We start from the raw sequence: 25260 nt of genomic DNA, 5'->3' as shown, positions 1-25260 counted from the left end.
CCCCCATCTGGACTCTTCAGGTCTGATAGGGTGAGCTCTTAGCTATAATTGTTACTGTAATTGTTATTATAATATTATACTGTTATTGTTACTATAATTGTCACCAATGAATGTGAGGAAGGTATCCAGGTGGTTGGTGTACCTGAAAAGCTAGGAAACCTTTAGAGTAGATTATATTCTTAGGAACGTTCTATAAAGGCTGGGGGCGGGGAGCAGGAAGGGGCTGTAGCTATGTGGGTGATAAGCATTTCTAAATGCCCTGCAGAATTTAGTTACAGGGCTTCTTTAAGTTCCTATGCTTGAATAACAGGCTAGTGTTTAATGAGGTGGGATACCTGACTTTTCAAGGCCCAACACTACCCGAGCAGGTCAGTAGGATTGAGTAAGACCATAGTTGGGTGGTGTGTTTAGATTTCAGAGCAGAGATAATGGACAAAGTGTCAGTTATGTTCAGTTTATGGTTTATCAAGATTTTGGGCAAGTGGCTTGCCAGTGTTAGATCTGGAATCCTGATTGTTGGCAGAGCACTATGCAGTTGGTCTGAAGGGTGGAGCTGGGGTTCCTGATTGAAGCAGGGCTTGTTTTGGTACAGTTGATGGGAAGTAGATCATGGATGAGTATTCTGATGTAGATGAACAGGCCTAACATTAGTCAGCTGGGACCAAGGATGGTGTTTAATGGGTAGCTTGTTGGTCCAGGAGGAAATATTCTTGCTCCTATGGTCCATAAGTCTATTGCACATGGATTCTGTCCTTCACACCTTTCCCTGAGACCTGGGAAACCCAGTTGTCAATGATTAACAATAGTATATTTATTAAAATAAAGGCATGTAATATATTAGCTAAATGTCCAGTCTCCTTATCAGGAGCATTTTGTCCTATGATTCCTTGTCCTATTTTCATTAAAAATTTAAGTGGTTGGTCTTATGATGGGTTTGGTTCCAGTTCCATTACTTTTCTTAATTTTAGTTTATCCACTGTTTGGGAGTAAAGATACTTGTCAACATCACCGTTTAAATATTTCAAAATATGACTTCTTCTGAAGTGAAAATGGGGAGGGATAATTAAATGAATATGTACTTTCAGGCATGGTGTATGCCATTTGGTGTCCACATTGGAATTACAAGCATGAATTTCGAATAAATGCTTTTCACTGACAAAACTATACATGACAAATTTGTGTCCTTAAAATTGTTCCTGTATTTTGATGGATTCATAAGGGAAATATGTTACCTATTCTTTTAAAATCAACTATTACAAATATTCTTCAACATTTGAAATAATATTTACAAATTGAATTATAACAATTGTCTAAAGTTTTGCCATCTCAGACAGAGTAGTTTGTTTAGAATCAAGCATATTGCTGTATCTCTCCCCTCGGTGTTGCTTTAAATATGGACCCCAGTCTGGAGCTGGCTTGAAAGATTTGGTGATTTTCTGCAAAAAGAAAAATAGTTCCTTAATAATTTCTGTTTGATTTAAACTTACCATAAACACAAAAAATTCCTTATCTTGATTGATCTGAAAGCAAGTTAAAGGGATTAAATAGCGAGGATGGACTGCATAGACTCGTTGTGGAAGGTGAAGAACACAAGGAAGCTCTGATTTTGGTGAGTCAACTGACATAAAATCAGGTTTGATCAACTTTTGTTAGGTAAGGTACATGAAACAATGACAAGTAAATAAAATTAAAATATTGATCTAACTATGATACAATTGAAGTATAGAATAAGTGTGAGAGGCAGAATAGCCTGCTACTGCAGCTACGTTCTGAGATTAAACCACAATTTATTCTAGCATGTCATTTCTAAAGGCTGTAACTGTTAACCTGCTATTGATTAATTCCTTTAGCTCTCTGTTTTATACTATCTAAATTATCCTTTCAATGTAGCAAATGAAATTTCAAAAGGACAGAGGGCATTGAGCCAAGAATGGAGAGATTTGAAAAGGTGCTTGAAATCTTAGTCAAAGAGAACTTGGAGAAGCATTTTTTTCAGAAGAATTCTGCTTAGAGACAGAATGAAACAGTATCACGGTGGCTGACAATTCTATCTGCAGTGTTAAGCAAAGAAAAGTTGAAGTTATTGTAACAGTGGAGTCTGAGTTAAAAAGTTCAGACAGATGTAGAATTACTGGTGATTATTTTGCTAATTATTGGTGAGAACAACTGAATGATTTGTGGAAGTCTAAAATATTAAAAGTCAGAATATTGACAACAAAACTACTGCAATGTACAGCATAGGCAACAAAGGTTATGAACATCAGAAATTTATTGAGGGTAAAAGATTTCAGTGAAGGTGATATGGGAATTAAAATATGTTAATTAAAAATAAGTTTGAAGGTTTCAGCAGTGGAGAGGTTGTTAGCAAGCATGGTGTTGTGAAAATGGATCAAACAGCCCTGTGATACCTATCTTAACAATGAGGCTTCATTTAAATTGCAGCTATTTAGAGTGTGTGAATGGAAATCTGTCTGCAGACTTGGAGGCAAACAGTCAGAGAGCACTAAAGCACATAAGTAGGCCCTTTGGCCCATCTAGTCCATGCCAGCCTGTTTTTTTTTTTGCCTAGTCCCATCAATCTGTACCTGGACTATGTCCCTCCAGACATCTCCCCTTCACGTACCAATCTAAACTTCCCTTAAAAATTACAGTTGAATGCGTATCTACCACTTCCTCTGGCACTTCATCCCACACTCACACCACCCTTTGAGTGAAGTAGTTCCCCCTCAGATTCCCCTTACATACATCACCTTTCACCTTGCCCCTTATCATCTCTAGTTCTGTTTTCACACAGTCTCAGGGGAGAAAAGCCTGCATGATCCTCCCAATCTATAACCCTTAGAATTTTGTAAACCCCAATAAAATCTCCCCTCATTCTCATAACCCTGGTCCTTGTGTCCTGGCAACATCTGTGTAAAACTTCTCTGCACTCTTCCAAGCTTATTGATCTTTCCTGTAGGTAGGTGACCAAAACTGCACAAAATACTCTACACTTGGTCTCACCAACATTTTAAACAATTTCAGCTGCTATGCTCAGTACCCTGATTTATGAAGGCCAATGAGCCAAAAACTTTCTTTATGACCTTATCTAGCTGTGACATCACTTGCAAGGAATTATGGGTCTGTTTCCCAGGTTCCTTTGTTCAACTGCACACCTCACTGCCCTACCATTCTTTGTTTCCTCTGAATGCCTGCAAGACAATGTATCTCAAAGTAGTATATGCTAACATATATGTACTTTGATAAATTTACTTTGAACTTGAATGTCCCTTTAGCCCTTTTGATTTCTCTTGAGTATTATCCAACATTTCTTATACTTCTCAATCACCTCATTTGATCCTAACTCCCAATGCCTGATATGTACCTGTTTACTTTACCAAGGCCTCCATATCCCTCGATAACCAAGGTTCTCTAAACCTGTTAGACCTTTTTTTATTCTAACAGGAACGTACTTTCAATCCTGCAATTTTTGTGCACAAGTCTCTAGACTTTACAGAAAATGGTGCAAATAAACTTTAAAAAAAACATTCAGTGAGCAGCAGTTCAGTGTTGTTCATTGTTAATGAGAGAGGTCAGAGGAGAATGGCCAGACCAGTTCAAGCTGACAGGAAGGTGACAGTAACTTAAATATCCACTTGTTACTCCAGTGGTGTGCAGACAAGCCTCTTTGAATGCATAACATGTTGAACCTTGATGTGGATGGGCTACAGAAGCAGAAGACCACAATTGTATACCCAATCGGCTCTTTATTTGACACAGGAGTTTTTAGGTACGAGACACCCAATAAGGTGATCACTAAGGGAGTGTGTGTCTGGAGCGCCAAGTTTCAATAATTAGTGTCTGCTTTCTTGTAATGACAGGCAGTTGAAAAAAAAGGAAGTGTAATAAAAGGCAGTGACCAGAATACCAAGCTATAACTTACAAGCAGACAAGTATTTAAATCTGTACAAAATAGAGTTCAGTGTGCACCACTATTGAGACTGAGCAGCTTTGGTTTAAATGTATATTTTATCTATACTTTTATATTACAGTTAGCATAATTTTGCTTATCATTGGACCATATTTTCTGTGGTTTACTTTGTTTTTGTTCCAGTGATAACATTATGACATTGTATTATATCTGTTCTCAATTTTATCTCCCGTTTTGAGCTTTCTCAGAGATCAGGGACACCTTTTCAAGCATCATATATATTGGCCTAAATTCCCCAGTCATTAGTGATGTGACGCTGCTTGCCATTGTCCTGAGTTGGATTTCACAACTCGTATTAACATTTGATTTAATAGAACTGCTAATAACTTTGGAAGAAAAATGTAGCAGTGAACTTCCTCTGCAATACAAATCAAAGAGTAGCAGAATGCAAAATTGTGCAGATAGACAGCGGAAGTAGTTGCTAGAATGCAGAAATAGGGATTTATAATAGAAAAGGGTTCATTTAAATGTATGAAAACATGAGTTTGTATTGATAAATGATCTATACTAGGTGTATAGATTATATATAAATTCCTGCCACTGCCTGTAAGGAATTAGTATGTTCTCTCCATGTGAATGAAGGCACACACTCAGAGATTCAGGAACAGCTTCTTCCCCTCTGCCATCCGATTCCCAAGTGGACATTGAACTCTTGGGACACTACCTCATTTTTTTTGATATACTGTATTTCTGTTTTTGAACTTTTAAAAATCTATTCAATATACATAATTGAGTTACTTGTTATTAATATCATTTTTATTTTATTTTATTTTTCTCTGCTACATTATGTATTGCATTGAAAAGCTGCTGCTAAGTTAACAAATTTCACGTCACATGCCGATGACAATAAACCGGATTTCCTCTCACAGTCCAAAGATGTACCAGTTGGTAGGTTAATTGGTCATTGTAAATCATCCTGTGACTGGGCTGGGATTAAATTGGGAGATTGCTGGGCAGCATGGCTCGAAGGGCTGGAGTGCCTACTCGTGCTGTATGTCAATGAATGTGAACAAGAGTTATACCAAGCTGGCTTTGGTTGATGTACCTGGATGTGCAATTTACTACTGTAGCTATACAACAATAATTTGCAGATCCAGTTCTCTAGTGCAACAACTCTTATTTATATATGATCTGTACTTCTCATTGAGCTCTAGGTTATGGGTGAAATTCATTCTGGGTAGTATTTTATCACGCCAATAGTAGATTTGCCTATAGCTCTTTCTAGAGGCTGCCACATAATAGATTCTCCATTCATCTCAAAATATTTCAAATGTATTATACTCTGGGTAACCACTTCATTAGCTAATTAATGCAAATATCTAATCAGCCAATCATGCGGCAGCAACTCAATGCATAAAAGCATGCAGACATGGTCAAGAGATTCAGTTGTTGTTCAGACCAAACATCAGAATGGTGAAGACATGTGATCTAAGTGACTTTGACTGTGTTGCCAGACGGGGTGGTTTGAGTATCTCAGAAACTGCTGATTTCCTGGGATTTTCAAGCACAACAGTCTCTCGAGTTTGAAGAGAATGGTGCAAAAACAAAAAAATAAAAACATTCGGTGCGCGGCAGTTCTGTGGGTGAAAATGCTCTGTTAATGAAGGAGGTCAGAGGAGAATGTGCAGACTGATTCAAGCTGCCAGGAAGGCATTACAACAGGCATCACTGTTGAAGGTTGAAGAGGATGGACTACAGCAGTGGAAGACCACAAACATCCACTCATTGGTCACTTTACTAGGTACAGGAGGATGAGCAGAGACCTGATAGAAGTTTAGAAGATGATAAGGTTATGAGGGGCATGAATGAAGTGGACAGAAATTACCTTTTTTCCCAGGGTTGAAATGTGTAATATTAGAGGTTATGCATTTAAGGTCAGAGAGTGTAAGTTCAGGGGAAATATGAGGGGCAAATTTTTTACATGGAGAGTAGAGGGTGCTTGGAATGTACTGTCAGGGATGGAGGCAAATACAATAAAGATGTTTAAGGCATTCATAGATAGGCACACAAATACGTAGAGAATTAAGGGATATAGATTTTGTATGCAGAAAAGACCAGTTCAGTAGGCTTTTAATTCCAATTTTAATTAGTTTCCCACAGCATCACGGGCTGAAGGGCTTCCTCCTGTGGTGTAATGTTCTATGTTTTATGCTCTTTATTTATATTTGCATTTACACAGTTTGTTGTTCATTGATCCTATTTATGGTTTCTATTCCATAGATTTGCTAAGTATGCCTGCAGGAAAAAGAATCCCAGGGTTGTATGGTGACATGTATGTACCCTGATAATAAAATTTACTTTAAGCTTTGTTTCTAACTCTATACTTGTAATCAGAAAATTGTTTCATGCCTTAATAATAGAAAAAAACAATTAAATTTATCTCTTTCCTGTGGGGGAGAAAACTATTAGATGCAAAACTGGTGTCCCAATAAAGAGCTAATGATAGAGACAGTTAGTAGAATCTGAGGGAAATTGCATTTTCAGTTTCATCCTTCAGAATCAGAATCATGCTTTCTTCTCATTGCTGTCACCAGGAAGAAGGTGCAAGAATCTCAGGACTCACACCACCAGCTTCTGGAGCAGCTAATATCCCTCAACCATCAGGCAACCTGTGGTCTCACTTTCAAGGACTCTTCATTTCATATTTTCAGTATTTATTGCTAATTTATTTATTATTTTTATTTTCTTTTGCATCTGCACAGTTTATGGTCTTTTGCACACTGGTTGTCCACCCCTCTGGGTGCTGTCTTTCATTGATTTTATTATGGTTATTGGAGTTACGGAGTATGCCCACAAGAAAACGAATCTTTGGGTTGCAAATGGTGACAGATATGTACTTTGAAAATAAATTTACTTTGAACTTTGAATGTCACTGGCACATGTTGTGAAATTTGTTGTTATGAGGCAGCAGTATATTGCAATACATAGTAACAATTATAAAATTATATATTACAATATTAAGTATATAAAACAATTATTAATAAATAAGTAGTGAAAAAAGTGAGCAAAAAAGGTCAAGTAGTGTTCATGGGTTCATTGTCCATTCATAAATCTGATGGTGGAGGGGAAGAAGCTGTTCCTGAAATGCTGAAGGTGTGTCTTCAGGCTCCTGTACCACCTCCTTAATGGTAGCAATGAGAAGAGGGCATGTCCTGGGTGATGAGGCACTTAATGATGGATGCCACCTTTTTGCGGCATCCCCTTTTGAAGGTGTCCTCCACAATGGGGAGGCTAGTGGTCTTGGTGGAGCTGACTGAGCTTTTAACTTTCTGCAGCTATTTACAATCCTGAGCAGTGGCCACTCCATACCATACAGTGATACAGCCAGCTAGTATTCTCTCCACTGTACATCTGAAGAAATTTGCAAGTCTTTGTTGACATATCAATTCTTCTCAAATTGCTAATGAAGTATAGCTGCTGTCATCCCTTCTTTGTATTGCATCAATTTGTTGAGCCCAGGATAGATCTTCACAGATGTTGGCACCAAGGAACTTGAAACTACTCACCCTTTCCACTGCTGATCCCTCAATCAGAACTGCTGTGTGTTTCCTAAACTTCTAAAGTCCACAATCAATCTTTTGGTTTTACTGATGTTGAGTGCTAAGTTGTTGTTCCAACACCACTCAACCAGTTGATCTATCTCACTCCTGTGCATCTCTTCATCACCATCTGAAATTCCGTCAACAGCATCAGCAAATTTATAGATAGTGTTCGAGCTGTGCCTGGCCACAAAATTATGGGTGTAGAGAGAGTAGAGCAAAGGGCTAAGTACACTTCTTTACAGAGTGCTAGTTTTGATTGTCAGTGAAAAGGAGATGTTATTTCCAATTCGCACTGACTGGTCTCCTGATGAGGCAGTTGCAGAGGGAGGTATGACCATGACTGACCCCTCAAAGCACTTCATTACTGTAGATGTGAATGCAACTGGGCGGTAGGCATTGAGGAAGCTTACCCTGCTCTTCTTCGGTATGATTGTCAGCATTTTGAAACTAGTGTGAATCTCTGACTGCTGCTGTGAAAGTCTGAAAATGTCCTTGAACGTTCCTGCCAGTTGGTTGGCATAGGTACGCCATCAGATGCCTTGTGAGTGTTCACCCGCTTGAAAAATGTTCTGAAATCGGCCTCTGAGATGAAGGTCACAGGTTTATCAGATGGTCAGGGATTTACCCAGATGTAATTTTATTCTCCCTTTCAAAGCGTGCCTGAAAAGCATTGAGCTCATCTGTGAGTGAAGCATCACAGCTATTTATGACATTATGTTTCACTTTGTGGGAAGTTATGGTCTGCAAGCCCTGTCCGAACTAATGGGCATCTGATTCTGACTTTAACCTCAATCAGAATTTTATTTTACTTTTAAAACAGCGTTCTGTAGGTTGCACTTGGACTCCTTGCATAGTTCAATCGTCAGTCTTGAATGCCATAGATCTAGCCCTCAGCAGACTTTGAATCTCCTGGTTCATCCATGACTTTTGGTTTGGGCATGTCCGGTACATTCCCAAAGGCACACACACATCCACATAGGTCTTGATAAGGGTGGTGACAACTGTGGCATATTCATTCGGAGTCAAAGGTTATTCCTGAATATTGTCCAGTCCACCAACTTAAAGCAGCCCAGTAAGTGCCTCTCCTTGGTTCTGGCCACTGGTGCTGCAGTCTTTAGTTCCTGCATATGGACTGAGTGTAGAGGTATTGCCAAGTGATAGGATGTTCCAAAGTGCAGGCGTGGGATGACATGGTGAGCATTTCTGATGGCGATGTAGGAGTGGTCAAGTGCATTGGCTGCGTTGTTTCCACAGGTGATACGTTGGTGGTAGTTGTTCAGAGACTTCAAGCTGCCCTGGAATGATAGGAAGGCATCTGGATGCACAGTTTTGTGACTGCTGTTTATGCTGCTCAGCTCCTCCAGTGCCTGCCTGACGTTAGCCTGAGGTGGAATGTACACCTTTAACAGGATTCTGGTGGAAATCATCCTGGGCAGAAAGTATGGACAACATTTGACCGCTATATATCCAGATCAGGTGAGCAGGCCTGAGACTAAATCACAACATCTGTGCACCATGATGAGTTAATCATAAAGCAAACTCCACCTCGTCTACCTTTAGAAGACTGAACTGTGCTGTCTTTGTGGAGAATAGTGAAGCCATTAGGCTGCAATGTTGCATTCAAAGTGATGGCAATGAGCCACGTTCCCATGTCCAAAGTACACAGCAGTCCCTGATGTCCCTCTGATATTGCAATCTTGGCCTAAGGTCTTCAATTTTATTTTCCAGAGATTGTACATTCACCAGTGGGGATGTAAGACCTTGCTTGATGTTTTAATCATACCCGGAGACCGGCTCATCTTCCATGCTCCCTTTTTCTTAAAGGGAAACTGCACTCATGACTTGAGTCTGCAATCCAGGATCCGCCAATTTTGAGCATCGATAGACTTATAAAGTCTTAAAATGGTGTTGTTCACTGAAATATCCATGGCTGTGACTGTGGATTTCAAATTTCAGCTGTAGTAGTCCTAAATGGGAATATTTGATGATTCCCATCAGAGCTGTATGCAAACAGTCGCCAGTTATCGGTGACATCTTGTCCCTCAAGGGAGACATGAGAGGCTAGCTAGTTATAACAGCAATTGAATACTGTGTGGGATTTAATTTATAGCTTGTGTGTGCATTCTGTTTTGACAACTCAACTTAAAAACTCTGTTCCTTTTCTCTCAAGGAGCAAAGAGTAGGAAATCATAGGGAGGGAGTAAACCTAGGGACAGGGCTTTGGAGTGGCAAGAGAACCTTTCATGTATAATTTAACATGCAACTGCAGATGAAAGAGCCATATATTCTGTGCATATCTGCTCGATTTGAGGAGACAGAAATCAAATAGCAGTCTATTATCTAAACAGACAAACTGCAAACAAATAAAGTTCTGCAAGATTCAGGTGGTCTTGTGCACCAATCTCAATAAGGTAGCAGGCAGGTGCAGCAAGAGGTTGAGAAGACAATGGCTGGTTGGCCTTTATTACAAGAGAGTTAGCATTTAGAGATATTTTTACAATCGTTCCCTGGATTACTGTGCACAATTCTGGTCAGATGATTTAAGGAAGAATATAGTAGCATTGGGCTCAGACCAGTAGTTCAAAGAGATCACCCAGGCTAATTATTGGATGAGAGGGTTACACCATCATGAGTGGTAGCTAAAGAAGTTGAATTTATATTTTTGATGTTTGGAAGAATGGGGGGTGATCTAATTGAAACAGGTAAGATTCCAAGGGGTAACTGAAATGGTGGGGATGTCCTGAATGAGGGAACATAGTTGCAATGTAAGAGGCGGTCACTTAAAACCGTGGTGTACAGGAACTTCTTACTGCAGAGGAAGCTGAATCAGGAATTGTCTACCAAGAGGATTGTGTAGGATAGATGATTGGATGACTTTGAGGAGGAGGAGGTTAAGTTTGAAAGATCAGGGAATGGAGAGGCAAGGGGAAACTGTTATGAAAGTGAAGCTGAGGTCTGGGGCAGATCAGTTATGATTATATGGAATGATGGTGCAGACTAAATAGGTCATGTGTTCTAGTTCTAAGGCAAAAAGTTACAGTAGAACAATAACAGACAAACATCTCAATTTACATTGTGTTCTGACATTTGCATCTCCATATGTGTAAATTTTAAAGAACATGAAGTATTTTCTTACCTGAAGTAAACTTGAGCCCTCAGTCTGGACAATTTTCACAACGGCTATAATGGGGATCCATATTATACAGAAAATAATCATACACCAGCCAAGTGCTGTTGCCCAGGAAGGATACTGAACATTTCCATATGTTGGTGGAACAAATGTCACGAAAGACCAAATTAAAATTGCCTGAATAAAATTACAACACAAAGGAAGTTCAGAAATACAATCTGCCACTTGATTTTGAACAAGAGAAATTGCTACGAAATACAATATTTGCTTACTGTCAGCAGGCATGGGGAGATAAAAAACCAACAGAATTTCCACCACAGCCAGAATATCCAACTCTTTTCCCCAATCATCATCTCAATGTCCTTGATGAATCTGTTCACCCCTGTGAAAAATAAAAACAGGGAATTGCAATAAATTAGTTCATCATCTTACAAAGCAACTTCTCTGCTCTAGTTACTCTTCAACAGGCTAAATTAGAGAAGATTACTGAAGATTTCAGATGAGTAAATCCCATCCCATTGACCAGCTAATTACCAATATAATTGCAATGCTTTGCCAATTAATATATTTACAAGGAATACTGCCTTAAGAAAGCAGCATCCATCATCAAAGACCCCACAATTGAGGCCATGCCCTCTTCTCACTGCTACCATCAGGCAGGAGGTACGGAAAACTTAGGTCCCACACCACCAGGTTCAGGAACAGTTATTACCCAACAGCCATTGGGCTCCTGAACTAGTATTGGATAATGTCAATCACCACTACTCTGAAATGATTCAGTGACCTACAGACTCACTTTCAAGGACTCTTTTACAATTGATGTTCTCAATATTATATTTTTATTTGCATATTGCTGTTTGTCAGTCGATGCCTGATTATCTACAAATTCTCGTGAATTAGCATAAGACCATAAGACATAGGTGCAGAATTAAGCCACCAGCTCCACCATCATGGCTGATTTATAATCCCTCTCTAGCCTTTTCTCCTGTCTTCTCCCAGTAACCTTTGAAACCCTGATTAATCAAGAACCTATTAACCCCCACCTTAAATATATCCAATGACTTGGCCTGCGCAGCTAACTATGGCAATGAATTCCATAAATTCATCACACTCTGGTGACAGAAAGTTTTTCTCATCAAAATGGGTGTCTCTCAATTCTGAGTCAGTGCCCGCTGGTCCTAGAGCTCCCTCCATGCCCCCATGATAGGAAACATCCTCTCCACATCCACACTACCTAGGCCTTTCAATATTCAATAGGTTTCAATGAGATCCCCCCTCATTCTTTTAAACTCCAATGAGTACAAGCCTAATGACATCAAATGCTCCTCATACGTTAACCCTTTCATTCATGGGACATTCTCATGAACCTCCTCTGGTTCCTCTCCAATGCCAGCACATTTTTTTTTTGGATAAGGGGCACAAGACTGCTCACAATACTCCAAATGCAGTCTGACCAATCTCTTATAATGTCTCATCATTACATCCTTGCTTTGGTATTCTAGTCCTCTTGAAATTGTGCTAACATTGTATTTGCCTTCCTTACCACCTACTCAGCCTGCTAGTTAACCTTCAGGGAATCCTGCATGATGGCTTCCTAATCCCTTTGCATCTCTGATCTCTGAATTCTCTTTCCATTTAGGAAATAGTCTCCAAACTTTATTCATTCTACCGAAGTGCATGATCATGCACTTACCAACACTATATTCCATCTGCCACCTTTTTGCCCATTCCCCCAATCTGGCTTGGTCTTTCTGCTTCCTCCACACTGTCTGCCCCTCCAACTATCTTCATCTCATTCGCAAACTTGGCCACAAGTCATCAATTCCTTTGACGAAATCATGGAAAGAAGCAGTCCCACTGTAGCACCTCAGTAGTTACCAGCACACAACCAGAAAGGCCCCCCTTATTCTCATTATTTGTCTCCTGCCAGTCAGCTCACCTTCTAACCATGCCAGTACCTTTCTTGTCATATCATGGGCTCTTGTGTTAAGCAGCCTCATGCCTGGCAACTTGTCAAATGCCTTGTGAAAATCCAAGCAAACAATATCCACTGACTCTCCTTTGTCTATCCTGTCTGTTATGTCCTTCAAAATTCCAAGAGATCTGTCAGGCAAGATTTCCCCTTCAGAAAACTGTGCATATTTTATCATGTGCCCCTAAGTACTCTGAAACTTCACCCTCAATAATAGACTCTGACATCTTTGCAAGCACTGAAATCAGGCTAACTGACGTACAATTTCTTTTCTTTTGCCTCCCTCCCTTCTTAAAGAGTGGAATGACAATTGCAACTTTCCGGTCCTCTGGAATCATGCCAGAATCTAGTGATTCTTGAAAGATCATTACCAATACCTCCACAATCTCATCAGCTATGTTTTTCAGAACCTTGCGATGTTGTGAATTTGGTCCAGGTGACATGTCTACCTTCAGATTTTTCACCTTCTTCTTAATAATAACAACGATACTCACTTCTGCTCCCTGACACTCTTGCCTTACTTCCATTCTGCTAGTGTCTTCCACAGTGAAGACTGATGAAAAATACTCATTTAGTTCGTTCACCATTTCTTTGTTCTTTCTTACTACCTCTCCAGCGCCATGTTCCAGCATCTGACATCCACTCTTGTCTCTCTTTTACTGTTCATGTATCTGAAAAAAACTTTTTGCCTCCTCTTTTATATTATTAGCTCCCTTACCTTCATATTTCATCTTTTCTCTCCTTATGGCTTTTTAGTTGCCTTTTGTTGGTTTTTAAAAAAGTTTCCCAATACTCTATCTTCCACTAAGTTTTACTATATTATATATCCTCTCTAATCTTTATGCCATCTTTGACTTCCATTGTCACACATGATTGCCTCATCCTCCCTTTAGAATACTTGTTCATCTTTGGAATGTAACTTTCCTACACCTTCCAAATTTCCCTCAGAGACATCAACCATTGTTGTCCTGCTGTCATCCTTCCTAGTGTCCTCTTCCAATCAACATTTGCCAGTTCCTCTCTTATGCCTCTGTAATTTCTTTTGCTCCACTGAAACAGCGCTACATCTGATTTATCTTCTCCTTCTCAAGCTGCAAGATGAATTCTATCACTGCCTCCTAAGGGTTCCTTTAGTGCAAATTCTCTAATCAAATTTGGATCATTACATAACCCCCAATCCAGGATTTCCATTCCCCGGTTGGCTAAACCTCAAGTTGCTCTAGAAAGCCATCTCATCAGCATTCTAAAAAATACCCCCTCTTGTCATCAATCCGATTTTCCCAATCTACGTGCATATTGAAATTCCCTATGATTGTCACAACATTACCCCTTTTACATGCCTTTTCTATCTCCATCTGTAATTTGTAGCGGCTATTGTTGGGATCTGTATATAATTCCAGTCAGGGTCTTTTTATCTCTGCAGTTTTTTAATTCTACCCACAACGATTCTACATCTTCTGATCGTATGTCAACTCTTCCCAAGGATTTGATCTAATTTTTTACCAGTAGTGCCACTCCACCCCTCTGCCTACCTGTCACACTTTAACTCATCCCATTGAGTTCAATTTTTCCCTATCATCTTCCTGTCCTTCCTCGTAGTGTCACGACTCACTGTGTCTAGTTGTATACCAACTGGCCCATCCTCAGTCCTATCACTCTGGTTCCCAGCCCCCTGCCAAATTAGTTTAAAAGGACAGATTACACCTGAACCCAAGGGGGACCAATATCCTTGTGAACTGCTCCTCAACTGCTCCAGCAATTCACAAGGATACTGGTCCCCCTTGGGTTCAGGTGTAATCTGTCCTTTTTAAGTCACACCTTTCCCAGAAGAGATCCCAATGATCCAGAAATCTGAAATCCTGCCTCCTGCACCAATTCTTCAGCCACAAATTCATCTGCCAAATAATCCTATTCTTATCCTCACTAGCACTTGGCACAGACAGCAATCCAGCGATTACTACCCCAGAGATCTTGCTTTTCAACTTTCTGCCTAACTCCCTATATTCTCTCTTTAGGACCTCCTGCCTGTTCCTACCTACTGTTTGTCGTTGGTACTAATATATTCCACACCTTCTGGCTGTTCACTTTGCCTCTATAGAACCTGATCTAAGATACCCCTGACGGTGGCTCCTGTTTAATAATACAATTATATTGTATTTCTGTTTTTTTGTACCTGCAAGACAGTGAATCTCAAGGTGGTATATGGTAATATAATCCTATTTTGATAATAAATATACTTTGAAATTCTTGAGGTTTGGAGATCATCCCAGGGAAGGCTTAATTTCAGATTTGAAAGTTGAAGAAAAGCAGGACATATTGGTAATGCTCAGAAGTTTGGGCAGTATTTATGGATGGTTAACAGAATTGTTGATTCTCTTCTATTCTCCACAAACGTCTGATGTGCTGAAATCCTTTGTTTTTCTGCAGCACTTTGCTTTTCCATTGAAACATTGGATCTGCTCTTAGAGGGACAGAAGGATGTGTGTCTTAACAGCAGATAAAGTCCACTAACATCTTGAAAATAAATGAAACATCTGCTATTCTCTTTCGTATGTGTCTAGAGAGACAAACTGACAGCTGACTGTGCCAGAAGGAAATAGTTGTTGAACAAAGCGAATTGATGGAGGGTCAAGCAGCAACTGTGGAGGGAGAAGGATGGTGGATATTTTGGGTTGACATGCAGCATCAGGTCTGAGACAGTAGAGCAATGATAGCCAGTACAGAGATGGAGGAAGATGTGGGAAAAGAGAGGGGAGAGATACTTAGATAGCCAGAAGGTCAAGATGGCTGTTTCAGGCAGGGGGTTGCTTTAGTCCATGCTTCATCCCGCTGGTGGAGAGGAGTGCAGCAAATGCAATGGACAAGGCTGGAAAAGCCCTGAACTTAAGGGTCATTCAGGTGGCTCAAGGTCACATGGGGAAGTGCCAGCATATAGGGAGGGGTTGATGGGGAGGGATATACATGCCAGATAATCATAGGCTGAGTAGTCTCTGCAGAAATCAGAATGGGCAGGGAGTGTGGGGGGGCGCGGAGAAAAGATATGTCTTGTGATGGGATCCTGTTGCAGCTAGCGGAAATTGTACATAACAGTATGCTAATAGAGAGGTGAATATTATAGGGCATAGGTCTAAAGTGAGAAGGGAAATATTTAAAGGGGATTTGAGGGCTGTTGTTCACTCAGATAGTGGTGGGTATATGAAGTGAACTGCCAGAGGAGGTAGTAAAGGCAGGTACAATAAAAGCATTTAAAAAAATTGGACAGGTTCTTAGATGGGAAAGGTTTGGAGGGGTTTTGGTTAAATGGGATTAACTTCGATAAGGATCTTGATAAGGCATGTATGAATTGGGCCAAAGAATATAACTATGTATCTATGAAAGGAGAGAACCAAGGAAGCCGTACTTCTGTTCTATCTGGGGGGAACAGGGGTATGCTTCTGGGATAGAGTGAAATGCAAAAAGGGGCTCCATTAACTATGGTAGAGGGAGAGCCATGTTTCCTGCAAAAGGAGGACACTTTAGAAGTCTTGGAACAGAAAGCCTCTTCTTGAGAACTGATGCAACAGAGACAAAGAAACTGAAAGGAGATGTAGTCGATGTATAATTAAGAGTCAGAGGATTTATGGTAGATATGAATGGATGATTTGTCTCCTGAGCTGGAAACAGAGAGATCCACAAAAGGGGGAGAAGGGTCAGAAATGGTCGAAGTGAATCTGTGGACAAGCTGAAGGGAAGCAGCACTCATCATGTCTCCAAATGGTATTAGAATGTTTGTGAAAACTTTTCCTCCAATGTCTTGTTAAAACATGGCTTATAGTAACATTTGAGAGCTATATCTCAGTCATGAATGGAAGATATTCTCCCACATTGGCCTTCATTCAAGATGAAGGACTGTTTAAATGGCATCATCATTACCATTTTTCTTAATTCTTCTGAGGAGGCAAAGATTGACACAAATGGCTTTGAAAATTTAGCAATATAATTTTGTTTCTGCTTTTTCCTTATTCTACTTACCATAGATCCAGTTTACACCAACAAGTTCCACCACAGCTGCTACAAGAATTCCCCATCCACCACAGAAATGATCCAGGAGATTGATCCAATAAATCCCAGCCTGAACAGAAATTAAGTATTAAAACAAACTCCTAGGATGAGAAAACTATAATGCACCAATAATTAAAATAAGAAGTCAATATTTAATTAAATAATTGAAATTGCAGATCAATATATTTCTCAGCTAGAAAACAGCAAGTACACTGTTTATTCTTTGTCATAACCACCACTAGCACCATATCTGCTTCCAATTTTAAGGCCAATTTTTTTCATCATTTCTCTCATAATATATTAAGATTAAACCATGTCCCGTATCCCCAACCACGCGTAATGATTTTCCATGCAAAATATAATATTTAATCGGTTCTGCAGTGGTGCTCAATTTTTTGTTGATGTTTGAAATCACAGAATTCTGTTAAGAATGTTTCTGAGTCAGGATCATCAATGATCCTCCTTAAACAACAGAAAGTATTTAAAATGATTGTCCTGATTAAAATGTGACCAGTGTACTTTTTATTCACTTTGATAGCCTAGATGTTTTATCTGTTTAGAATTAGTCAGCATCTCTCCAGAAAAATAGCGGATCCTTTTTAAATGTCTAATTTTGCGAAACCTTTGTCTTAATGGGTGTATAACCAGCACCAGATGTGGCAAAATTTGTACTCTAGGTAACTGGTTAAATTGTAATATTTATTTCATTGCTGCATTTCAATTTATCTAGAGTCCCTTGTTTATTTCAATCTGCTTCTCAGATATTTGACCGGGCATTTCATGGCCTGAGTCTTGCTGACACATCAGTGTCTGGTCCTCATCAAGCAATGTAATTCCTCTACAATAGCTCTTTCTATCTACTTTCTGGCACCTGCCCCCTCACTCTGTAATGGATCTGGTCTCAACTTCAGATGTGAATAACTTCTTTTGGGTGCTCTGCTTCGTAGAAAAGGAAGTATTGTGATAGTTCATTAATATTAATCGATGCATCTAAACTTTGCCATGGTGGACAAATAACTGAAGTGATCATTGGCATGCGAACAATAATTTCTATGAGAGTAATTTGAGAAGGGGACCTACCTGTGTTACACATAAGAGACCAAGGAAAAAGAACAACAAACAAAGGCCTATTGTCATTACAAGACGTTTTGATTGTAGATGCTTTGGGAACCTGTCTATCATGGTTGTCATAATAGTTTCTAGAGGAAGAAAATGTTCAGAGTCTAGTAATTATTAAATAATTTTCATGGCCACAGTGAAATCAATATTGACAATTAACTAAATCCATACAATTCAGTGTAAATTCTGTTATTAAGTTATTAGTCTGCCTGTGAGCCATTAGAGAGACGAATTCAAGCCTTTTAAACATTTACCTATGGAATGTCACCTTTGAAGTGGTGATAAAGGAAGACCATTGTTGCTGTAAGTAGTCCCAGTGTTATAGCTCTTCTCACTAGTGCTGTCTGTCAAGCTTAGATGTTTTTCTTTGTTTTGTGCAGTTTTCCCTTGGGTAGTCCAGTTTCTTCCCATATGCCAAAGACCCGCTTGTTGGGTTAATTGGATTTAATAAATTTTCCTCAGTGTAGTTGGGTGGTAGGAGAATCAGATGTATTATTAATAGGCATCTGTGACAGACTAGTTTGCAGGGAAATAAGTGGGATAATGGGTTTGATGTGATATTATTTTTAACTTGAATGGTCTCTTTTCATGGCATAAGGAACAAAATGTTCTGTAGAATGGAACATTATAGTGCAGACAGACACTTCAGTCCAACATGCTGTTTAAACCTACTCTAACCAATCTAACCCTTTCCGTTTTGCAATCATCCATGTGCCTAGCAGAGATTCTTAAAAGCCACCAATGTATCTGCTTCTATCTACCACGATCCCTGGAGGGTGTTCCACAAACCCATTACTCTCTGTGGAAAAAGATTATAGTCCCATTTTCCAGGTAGAAACAAAAACACAAGTTTATGGTGACATTCTGCAAATCAATATGCTTGTACCCCTATATAATTTCAAATTCTGTTTCTACTTTTTATACCTTTAGAAAGTACAGCAACCTTTTCAGAATCAAGACCATACAGTAACAGAATTTGGCAATTTCATCCAATCGAATCTGCTCTACCATTTGATCACGGCTGATCCATTTCCCTCTTAGCCCCATTCCCCTGTCTTCTCCCTGTAACCTTTCATGCCCTGAATAATCAAGAACCATTCAACTGACACCTTAAATATACCCAATGACTTGGCCTCCACAGCCATCTGTGGCAATGAATTCCACAGATTCACCCTTCTCTGGCTAAAGCAATTCCTTTATTCCCTGCTCTAAGTGGACGTCCCTCTAATCTGAGGTTGTGTTCTTGGGTCCTAGACTCTCCCACTAAAGGAACCATCCTTTCCACATCCACTCTCCCGAAGCCTTTCTATATTTGATAGGTTCAACGAGCTACCCCTCGTACTTCTAAATTTCAACGAGTATACAGACACAGAGCCATCCTACTCTCCTTTCATTCCTGGAATCATTTTCATGAAACTCCTTTGAATCCTCTTTAATGTCAGCACATCCTTTCTTAGTTAAGGGGCCCACAATACTCAACATACCCCAAGTGAGGCTTCATCAGTGCTTTATAAAGCCTCAATATTATATTCTTGCTTTTACGTTCTGATCTTTTCAAAATGAATGCTAACATGAATTTCCTTTCCTTGCTGCTGACTCAACCTGCAACTTAATCTTTAGAGAATCCTACACAAGATCGCCCAAATCCCTCGCGCCTCAGATTTTTGAATTTTCTCCCTGTTTAGAAAATAGCGTATGCTTATATTCCTCCTACCAAACTGTATGGCCATTATATTCCATCTCCACTTGTTTGCCCATGAATACAGCCAAAAATACAGTATCACTCCAGGGCCAAGGTGCAAAACACAGTACCAACAATCACAAACAGCACAAGGCACATATAAGATAGATATCAGTAAAATATGGTCACGCAAAAAATATATAGTCCAAGACCCTGAGTCCATGAATGTTGTAGTGGTCTGCAGTTGAACACAATATGGCTTGTCTTCTGCCGAGCAAACGCTGGTAGGCAGCACCGACTCCAGCTTGGATACCGTGCAACAGCACCCCAAGATCTCTAGTGGAGTGCACCGACTCCAACACCTCTCTCCTGGGTGGCTGTAAACAGGCAACACTGTTGCTTGAGGCCTTGTCATTGTTAGGACCAAGGCTATACATCTCCCCCACCATCTGCCAATAACTCAGGGAATCTGACTTACAGCAGTTCATACTAACTATGTCCAACAGGGTCTTGCAATCATGGGCAAAGCGACTAACATGATCACTCATTGTTGGACTGCCCTGTAAAAGCTGCTGTGACTGAGTGCACCATTATCTTACCAGAAAACCTGAGCAGCAGAATGCATCAAGAGTCAGGGTGTTGAGGGAAGGACTCCATCATCCAAATCATTGACACATAAGAAAAAAGTGCAAGAAGAAACACAACCCAGACCCCTACAGAACACCACAAGTCACCGGCAGGAAGGGCTCCTTTTATTCCCACTCTTTGCCTCCTGCAAATCAGCCAATGCTCTGTCCATGCAGGTATATTTCCTATAATTCCATTGGTTCTTATTTTGCTAAGTAGCCTCCTGTGCTACCTTGTCAAAAGCCTTCTGAAAATCCAAGTACACGACGTCAATTGATTCTCCTTTGTCTATCCTGTTTGTTATTTCCTCAAAGAATTCCAACAGATTTTCCAGGCAAGATTTTCTCTTAAGAAAACCATGCTGACTTTGGCTTATTTTATCATGAACCCCAAAACCTTATCCTTAAGAATCAATTCCAAAATGTTCCCAACCACTGAGGTTAGGCCAGGGGTCGGCAACCCGTGGCTCCGGAGCCGCATGCGCCTCTTTCATCTCTGTGCTGCGGCTCCCCGTGGTTTGTTAGTTTTTGAAATGTAATTTGAAATTTGAAGATTATGGTGATCTTGTACAATCTAAAAATGTTGTGGAGACCCCATTTCCTGGCACATCCGAACCGGCTCACAATTAGCCACCGTTCCGGCTAAGGGAGATAGCCTATGGGGGTTTGTGAGTACGTGTCTTTTGGAGCATCCGCGCCCACGGGGACGGGTTGAGGGAGGCTTTAAAGCAAGGCTGTTTAGTTCAAATAAAGTTACCTTTGACTGCAGTGTCTTTATTTTAGCGCTGCATGTAGCACTACACCGCTACAACGTGTTTTTTATCGCTATTAATATACATCACCACTGCCAATGCCTGACACCCGCCAGTGCACGCTTTCTTTTAATTCTTCGATCCAGGGTAGGCTAACTATGGAGTAACCTTCAACCCAACGTCCTTTTTTCGGAGTTCAAAATGTTTTTGTTGCATGCAGAAATGTAATTTCGTTTTCTCTGCAGGAGTTCATCAATTTCATAAATGCAACACATTATAGTTTGTTTATACATAGCATAAAGGCAAAAAAAACCGTTGTATGCAGTGTTATTTCATTTTAAATGTCAAATGGGTTTTGTGGCTCCCAGTGTTTTCTTTTCTGTGGGAAATGGGTCCATATTGGCTCTTTCAGTGGTAAACGTTGCCGACCCCTGGGTTACGCCAACCGGCCTATAATTTTCTTTATTTTGCCACCCTCCTTTCTTGTAGAGCAGAGTGGCATTTGCAATTTTCTAGTCCTTTGAAACCATGCCAGAATTTCATGATTACTAATGCCTCCTCAATCTGTTCAGCCACTACATTGTGAACCCTGGGGTGTAGTTCATCTGGTCCAGGTGACTTACCTACCTTCCAACCTTTCGAGTTCCCAAGCACATCTGCCCCCAACACTCTCAAACTTCCTACATATTGCTAATATCTTCCACAATGAAGACTGAAGCAAAATACTTAAACACGAGGAAATCTGCAGATGCTGGAAATTCAAGCAACATACACAAAATGCTTGTGGAACGCTGCTGCCTTCCTCAGCATTTTGTGCGTGTGTTGCAAAATACTTGTTCAGTTTGTCTATCATTTCCTCTTCCTCTTTAATACGTGTTCAGCATCATTTTTCAGTGGTCCTATATCTACTCTCACTTCTCTTTTGCTCTTTATATATCTGAAAAAACTTTTGGTATCTTCTTTTATATTATTGTCTACCTTACCTTCATATTTCATTCTTTCCTCTTTATGGCTTTTTAGTTGGTTTCTTTTGGTTTTTAAAAGCTTCCCAATCCTCTAACCTCCCACTAATTTTTCTATATTATATGCCCTCTCTTTTTCTTTCATGTTGGCTTTGACTTCACTTGTCATCCACAATTGCATTATCCTTCTTTTAGAATACTTCTGCTTTGGGATGTATCTATCTTGCATCTTCTGAATTGCTCCCAGAAACTCCAACTATTGCTGTTGTGACACCATCCCTACCAGTGTCACTGTCCAATCAACATTGGCCAACTCCTCTCTCATGCCTCTGTAATTCCCTTTACTGCACTGTAATACTGATACATCTGACATTAGCTTCTCCCTCACAAACTGCATGGTGAATTCTATCATCTTATGACTGCTGTCTCCTAGGGGTTCCTTTACCTTAAGCTCCCTAATCAAATCTGCTTCATTACACAACACCCAATCTTGAATAACCGATCCCTTAGTAGCCTCAACTGCTAGCTGCTCTAAATGCTATCCTGTAGGCATACTACAAATTCTCTTTTTTGGGATCTAAAATCAGTACCAACCTGATTGTCACAATCTACCTGGATATTGAAACTCCCCCATGGCAATCAAAATATTGCTCTTTTGACATATATTTTCTACCTATTATAATTTCTGTTGGCACATGGCCAAGTGGTTAAGGCATTCATCTAGTGATCTGAAGGTTGCTAGTTCAAGCCTTGGCTGAGGCTGCATGTGTGTTCTTGAGCAAGGCACTAAACCACACATTGCTCTGGTACCAAGCTATATGGGTACTAATGCCCTTCCCTTGGACAACATTGGTGGTGTGGAGGGGAGACTTGCAGCTTGGGCAACTGCTGGTCTTCCATTAAAAAAAGCCTTGCCCAGGCTTGCGCCCTGGAAACTTTCCAAGGTGCAAATCCATGGCCTATGAAGACTAACGGAGGCCTACTACATATAATTTGTAGCCTATATCCTGCCCAGTATATAACTTCCATCAGGGTGTTTTTATCCATGCAGTTTCTTAACTCTATCTGCAAGGATTCTACATTTTCTGATCCTATGTCACCTGTTTCTGAGGATTTTATTTTATTTTTTAACAACAGAGCAATGCCAGCCCTTCTGCCTACCTGGCTATCTTTTCAATACATTAATTATTCTTGGATGTTTAGTTCCCAACAACAATCTTCTGTCAGCCACAGCTCAGTGACGCCCACAATGTCATACCTGCCAATCTCTAACTGTACAAAAAAATCATCTACTTTATTCCATATACTGAGTGCATTCAAATATGACACCTTCATTCATGTAATCCTCCCCCGAAAAACTGCAACTCATTCCTCTGACAGCAATTTTGCCTTATCATCTGCCTGTCCTTGCTGACAATTTCACTGTGCTTGTATACCAACTGCCCCATTCTCAGCCCTATCACTCAGTTTCCCATCCCTATGCCAAATCAGTTTACTGCCTCCCCAACAGTTGCAGTAAACCTGCTTGCAAGGATACTGTCCCTGTTGGGTTCAGGAGTAACCTGTCCCTTTTTTATAGGTTGTGACTTCCCTATAAGAGATCCCAATGATCCAGAAATCTGAATCCCTGCCCCCTGCCTGCACTGGGTCCTTTGCCAAAACATCCTATTCTTACCCTCAGTGGTGCATGCTACAGGCAGTAATCCAGAGATCACTACACTTGAAGTCCTGCTTTTCAGCTCTCTACCTTGCTCCCTAAATTCTCTTTTTGGGACCTCCTCCCTTTTCCTACCCATGTCATTGGTGCCAATGTGTACCATGAGGCCTGGCTGCTCACCCTCCCCCTTCACATACCATAGACTCAATCTGAGATGTCCCTGCCCTGGCACCTGGGAGGCAACATATCATCCGGGTGTCTCTCTCACACCCACAGAATCATGTGCCTACTCCTCTAAGTATGGAATCTCCTATCACTACTGCAGATTTCTTCTCTCTCCCCTTCCCTTCTGAAATGAAGATGGAATTTTATTGCTGTAGTCTCGCCTGGCTATTTCATTGATTAGATTGCCTTACATTAATTACTAACTACTGGACACCTGAGACTTTGCTTCCTGAATACTAATGGGTGTATCTTATGGATTTTGGGTTGCTGATCATGAAAATCACTGTGACAATTCCCTATCATACACCATTTTTTTGTAATCGGCTATATTTCTAATTTCAATTCACAATTCAAGTCAATTGAAATTTTGCCCACAATGTAAGCTGGTAAGTTTTCTATTTTGACTAGGCACGCCTGGGCATGCTTAGGCAAAGCTGATGCTGCATGACAAGATAGGCTTTAGAAACGCTATAAAAGCATCCCGCACACACCGTTCTATGCATTGTGCTTACATGCATATCGGATTGCTATCACGTAAATGCACATGCTCTACAAGCATAGGAAATTGTGTGTACTCATTATAATAAAGTAATTGTATTTTCAGGAGTATACGTGATAGCGAAGTGACTCATCAATGATTCAACAGATGTGATACTTTCTGTTATAATTGTGGTGAGTATATGTTTAAATTGCAAAAACAGAGCATTAATCCTTTTAGGAGCTCTACTTTGGGTGTCAGATCTGTGACCAAGACAAAACCTGAGCTCCTTACATTTGTTGAACAACATACGCTGTCAATCTTCGAGTTGGCTCAGAGGTACTCGGAAGTCAATGCAGTTCACTGTCCGGATGATATGGTAAGAGTGGAAGGATCATGTGACAGACTGCAACTCCTGTCTGACCAATGTATTTGGTTTCTCTACTAAAAACAAGAAATCTATTCAATATCCCAATCTCCCTTCAGCCATGAGATTTGCACCGCATAACAATAGTCTTCCAGTATAGCCTTTCTTCCAGTACTGAAGGCAACACAGACATGGAGTCTAGAGGAGGCAGACAAAGATGTCATGATGCATGAGCCAGGAATGGATAATTACACTGATACTGATACAGATTTTGAACACTTAATGTCAAGGGCGCTTCATCTGATAACTCAATCTGAGTTAAATGACCTAATCAAGGACTTGGATTTGTCGAAGGTAAAAGCAAAATCACTGAGTTCAAGACTGCAAGGATGGAATCTGCTGTCACCAGCACAAAAACACCATAAGCAGTTGATTCCAGAGCAGAATTGCCTCACCAATGCCTTGTACAATTTTAACATTACATCCCAACTCCTATACTCAATGCTCTGATTTATAAAGGCCAGCTTCACCACCCTATCCACATGAGATTCCACCTTCAGGGAACTATGCACCATTATTCCTAGATCACTCTGTTCTACTGCATTCTTCAATGCCCTACCATTTATCATGTGTGTCCTATTTGGATTATTCCTACCAAAATGTAACACCTCACACTTATCAGCATTAAACTCCATCTGCCATCGTTCAGCCCACTCTTCTAACTGGCCTAAATCTCTC

The 25260-nt window shown here is 40.2% G+C and overlaps 2 protein-coding genes across 2 annotated transcripts in view; both read right to left on the bottom strand.

Annotated features, from left to right (window-relative positions):
* Window positions 1-25260, bottom strand: part of LOC132398276 (uncharacterized) — a 1154100-nt gene that overhangs the window by 265219 nt on the left and 863621 nt on the right. The gene's annotated exons all lie outside the window — the stretch shown is intronic.
* Window positions 1311-25260, bottom strand: part of LOC132397774 (sodium- and chloride-dependent neutral and basic amino acid transporter B(0+)-like) — a 56583-nt gene continuing 32633 nt past the window's right edge. The window contains exons 10-14 of the mRNA XM_059976537.1: window positions 17736-17854; window positions 16626-16725; window positions 10915-11024; window positions 10649-10819; window positions 1311-1436 (exon numbers count right to left, since the gene is read on the bottom strand). Coding sequence (XP_059832520.1) covers window positions 1311-1436; window positions 10649-10819; window positions 10915-11024; window positions 16626-16725; window positions 17736-17854 — 626 coding nt within the window. The remainder of the gene's footprint in view (window positions 1437-10648; window positions 10820-10914; window positions 11025-16625; window positions 16726-17735; window positions 17855-25260) is intronic.

This window comes from Hypanus sabinus, chromosome 8, assembly GCF_030144855.1.
Source record: "Hypanus sabinus isolate sHypSab1 chromosome 8, sHypSab1.hap1, whole genome shotgun sequence".
Lineage (NCBI taxonomy): Eukaryota > Metazoa > Chordata > Chondrichthyes > Myliobatiformes > Dasyatidae > Hypanus > Hypanus sabinus.
Note: the sequence above shows the minus strand (reverse complement) of the source record. Positions and strands in the feature narration are given on the sequence as shown.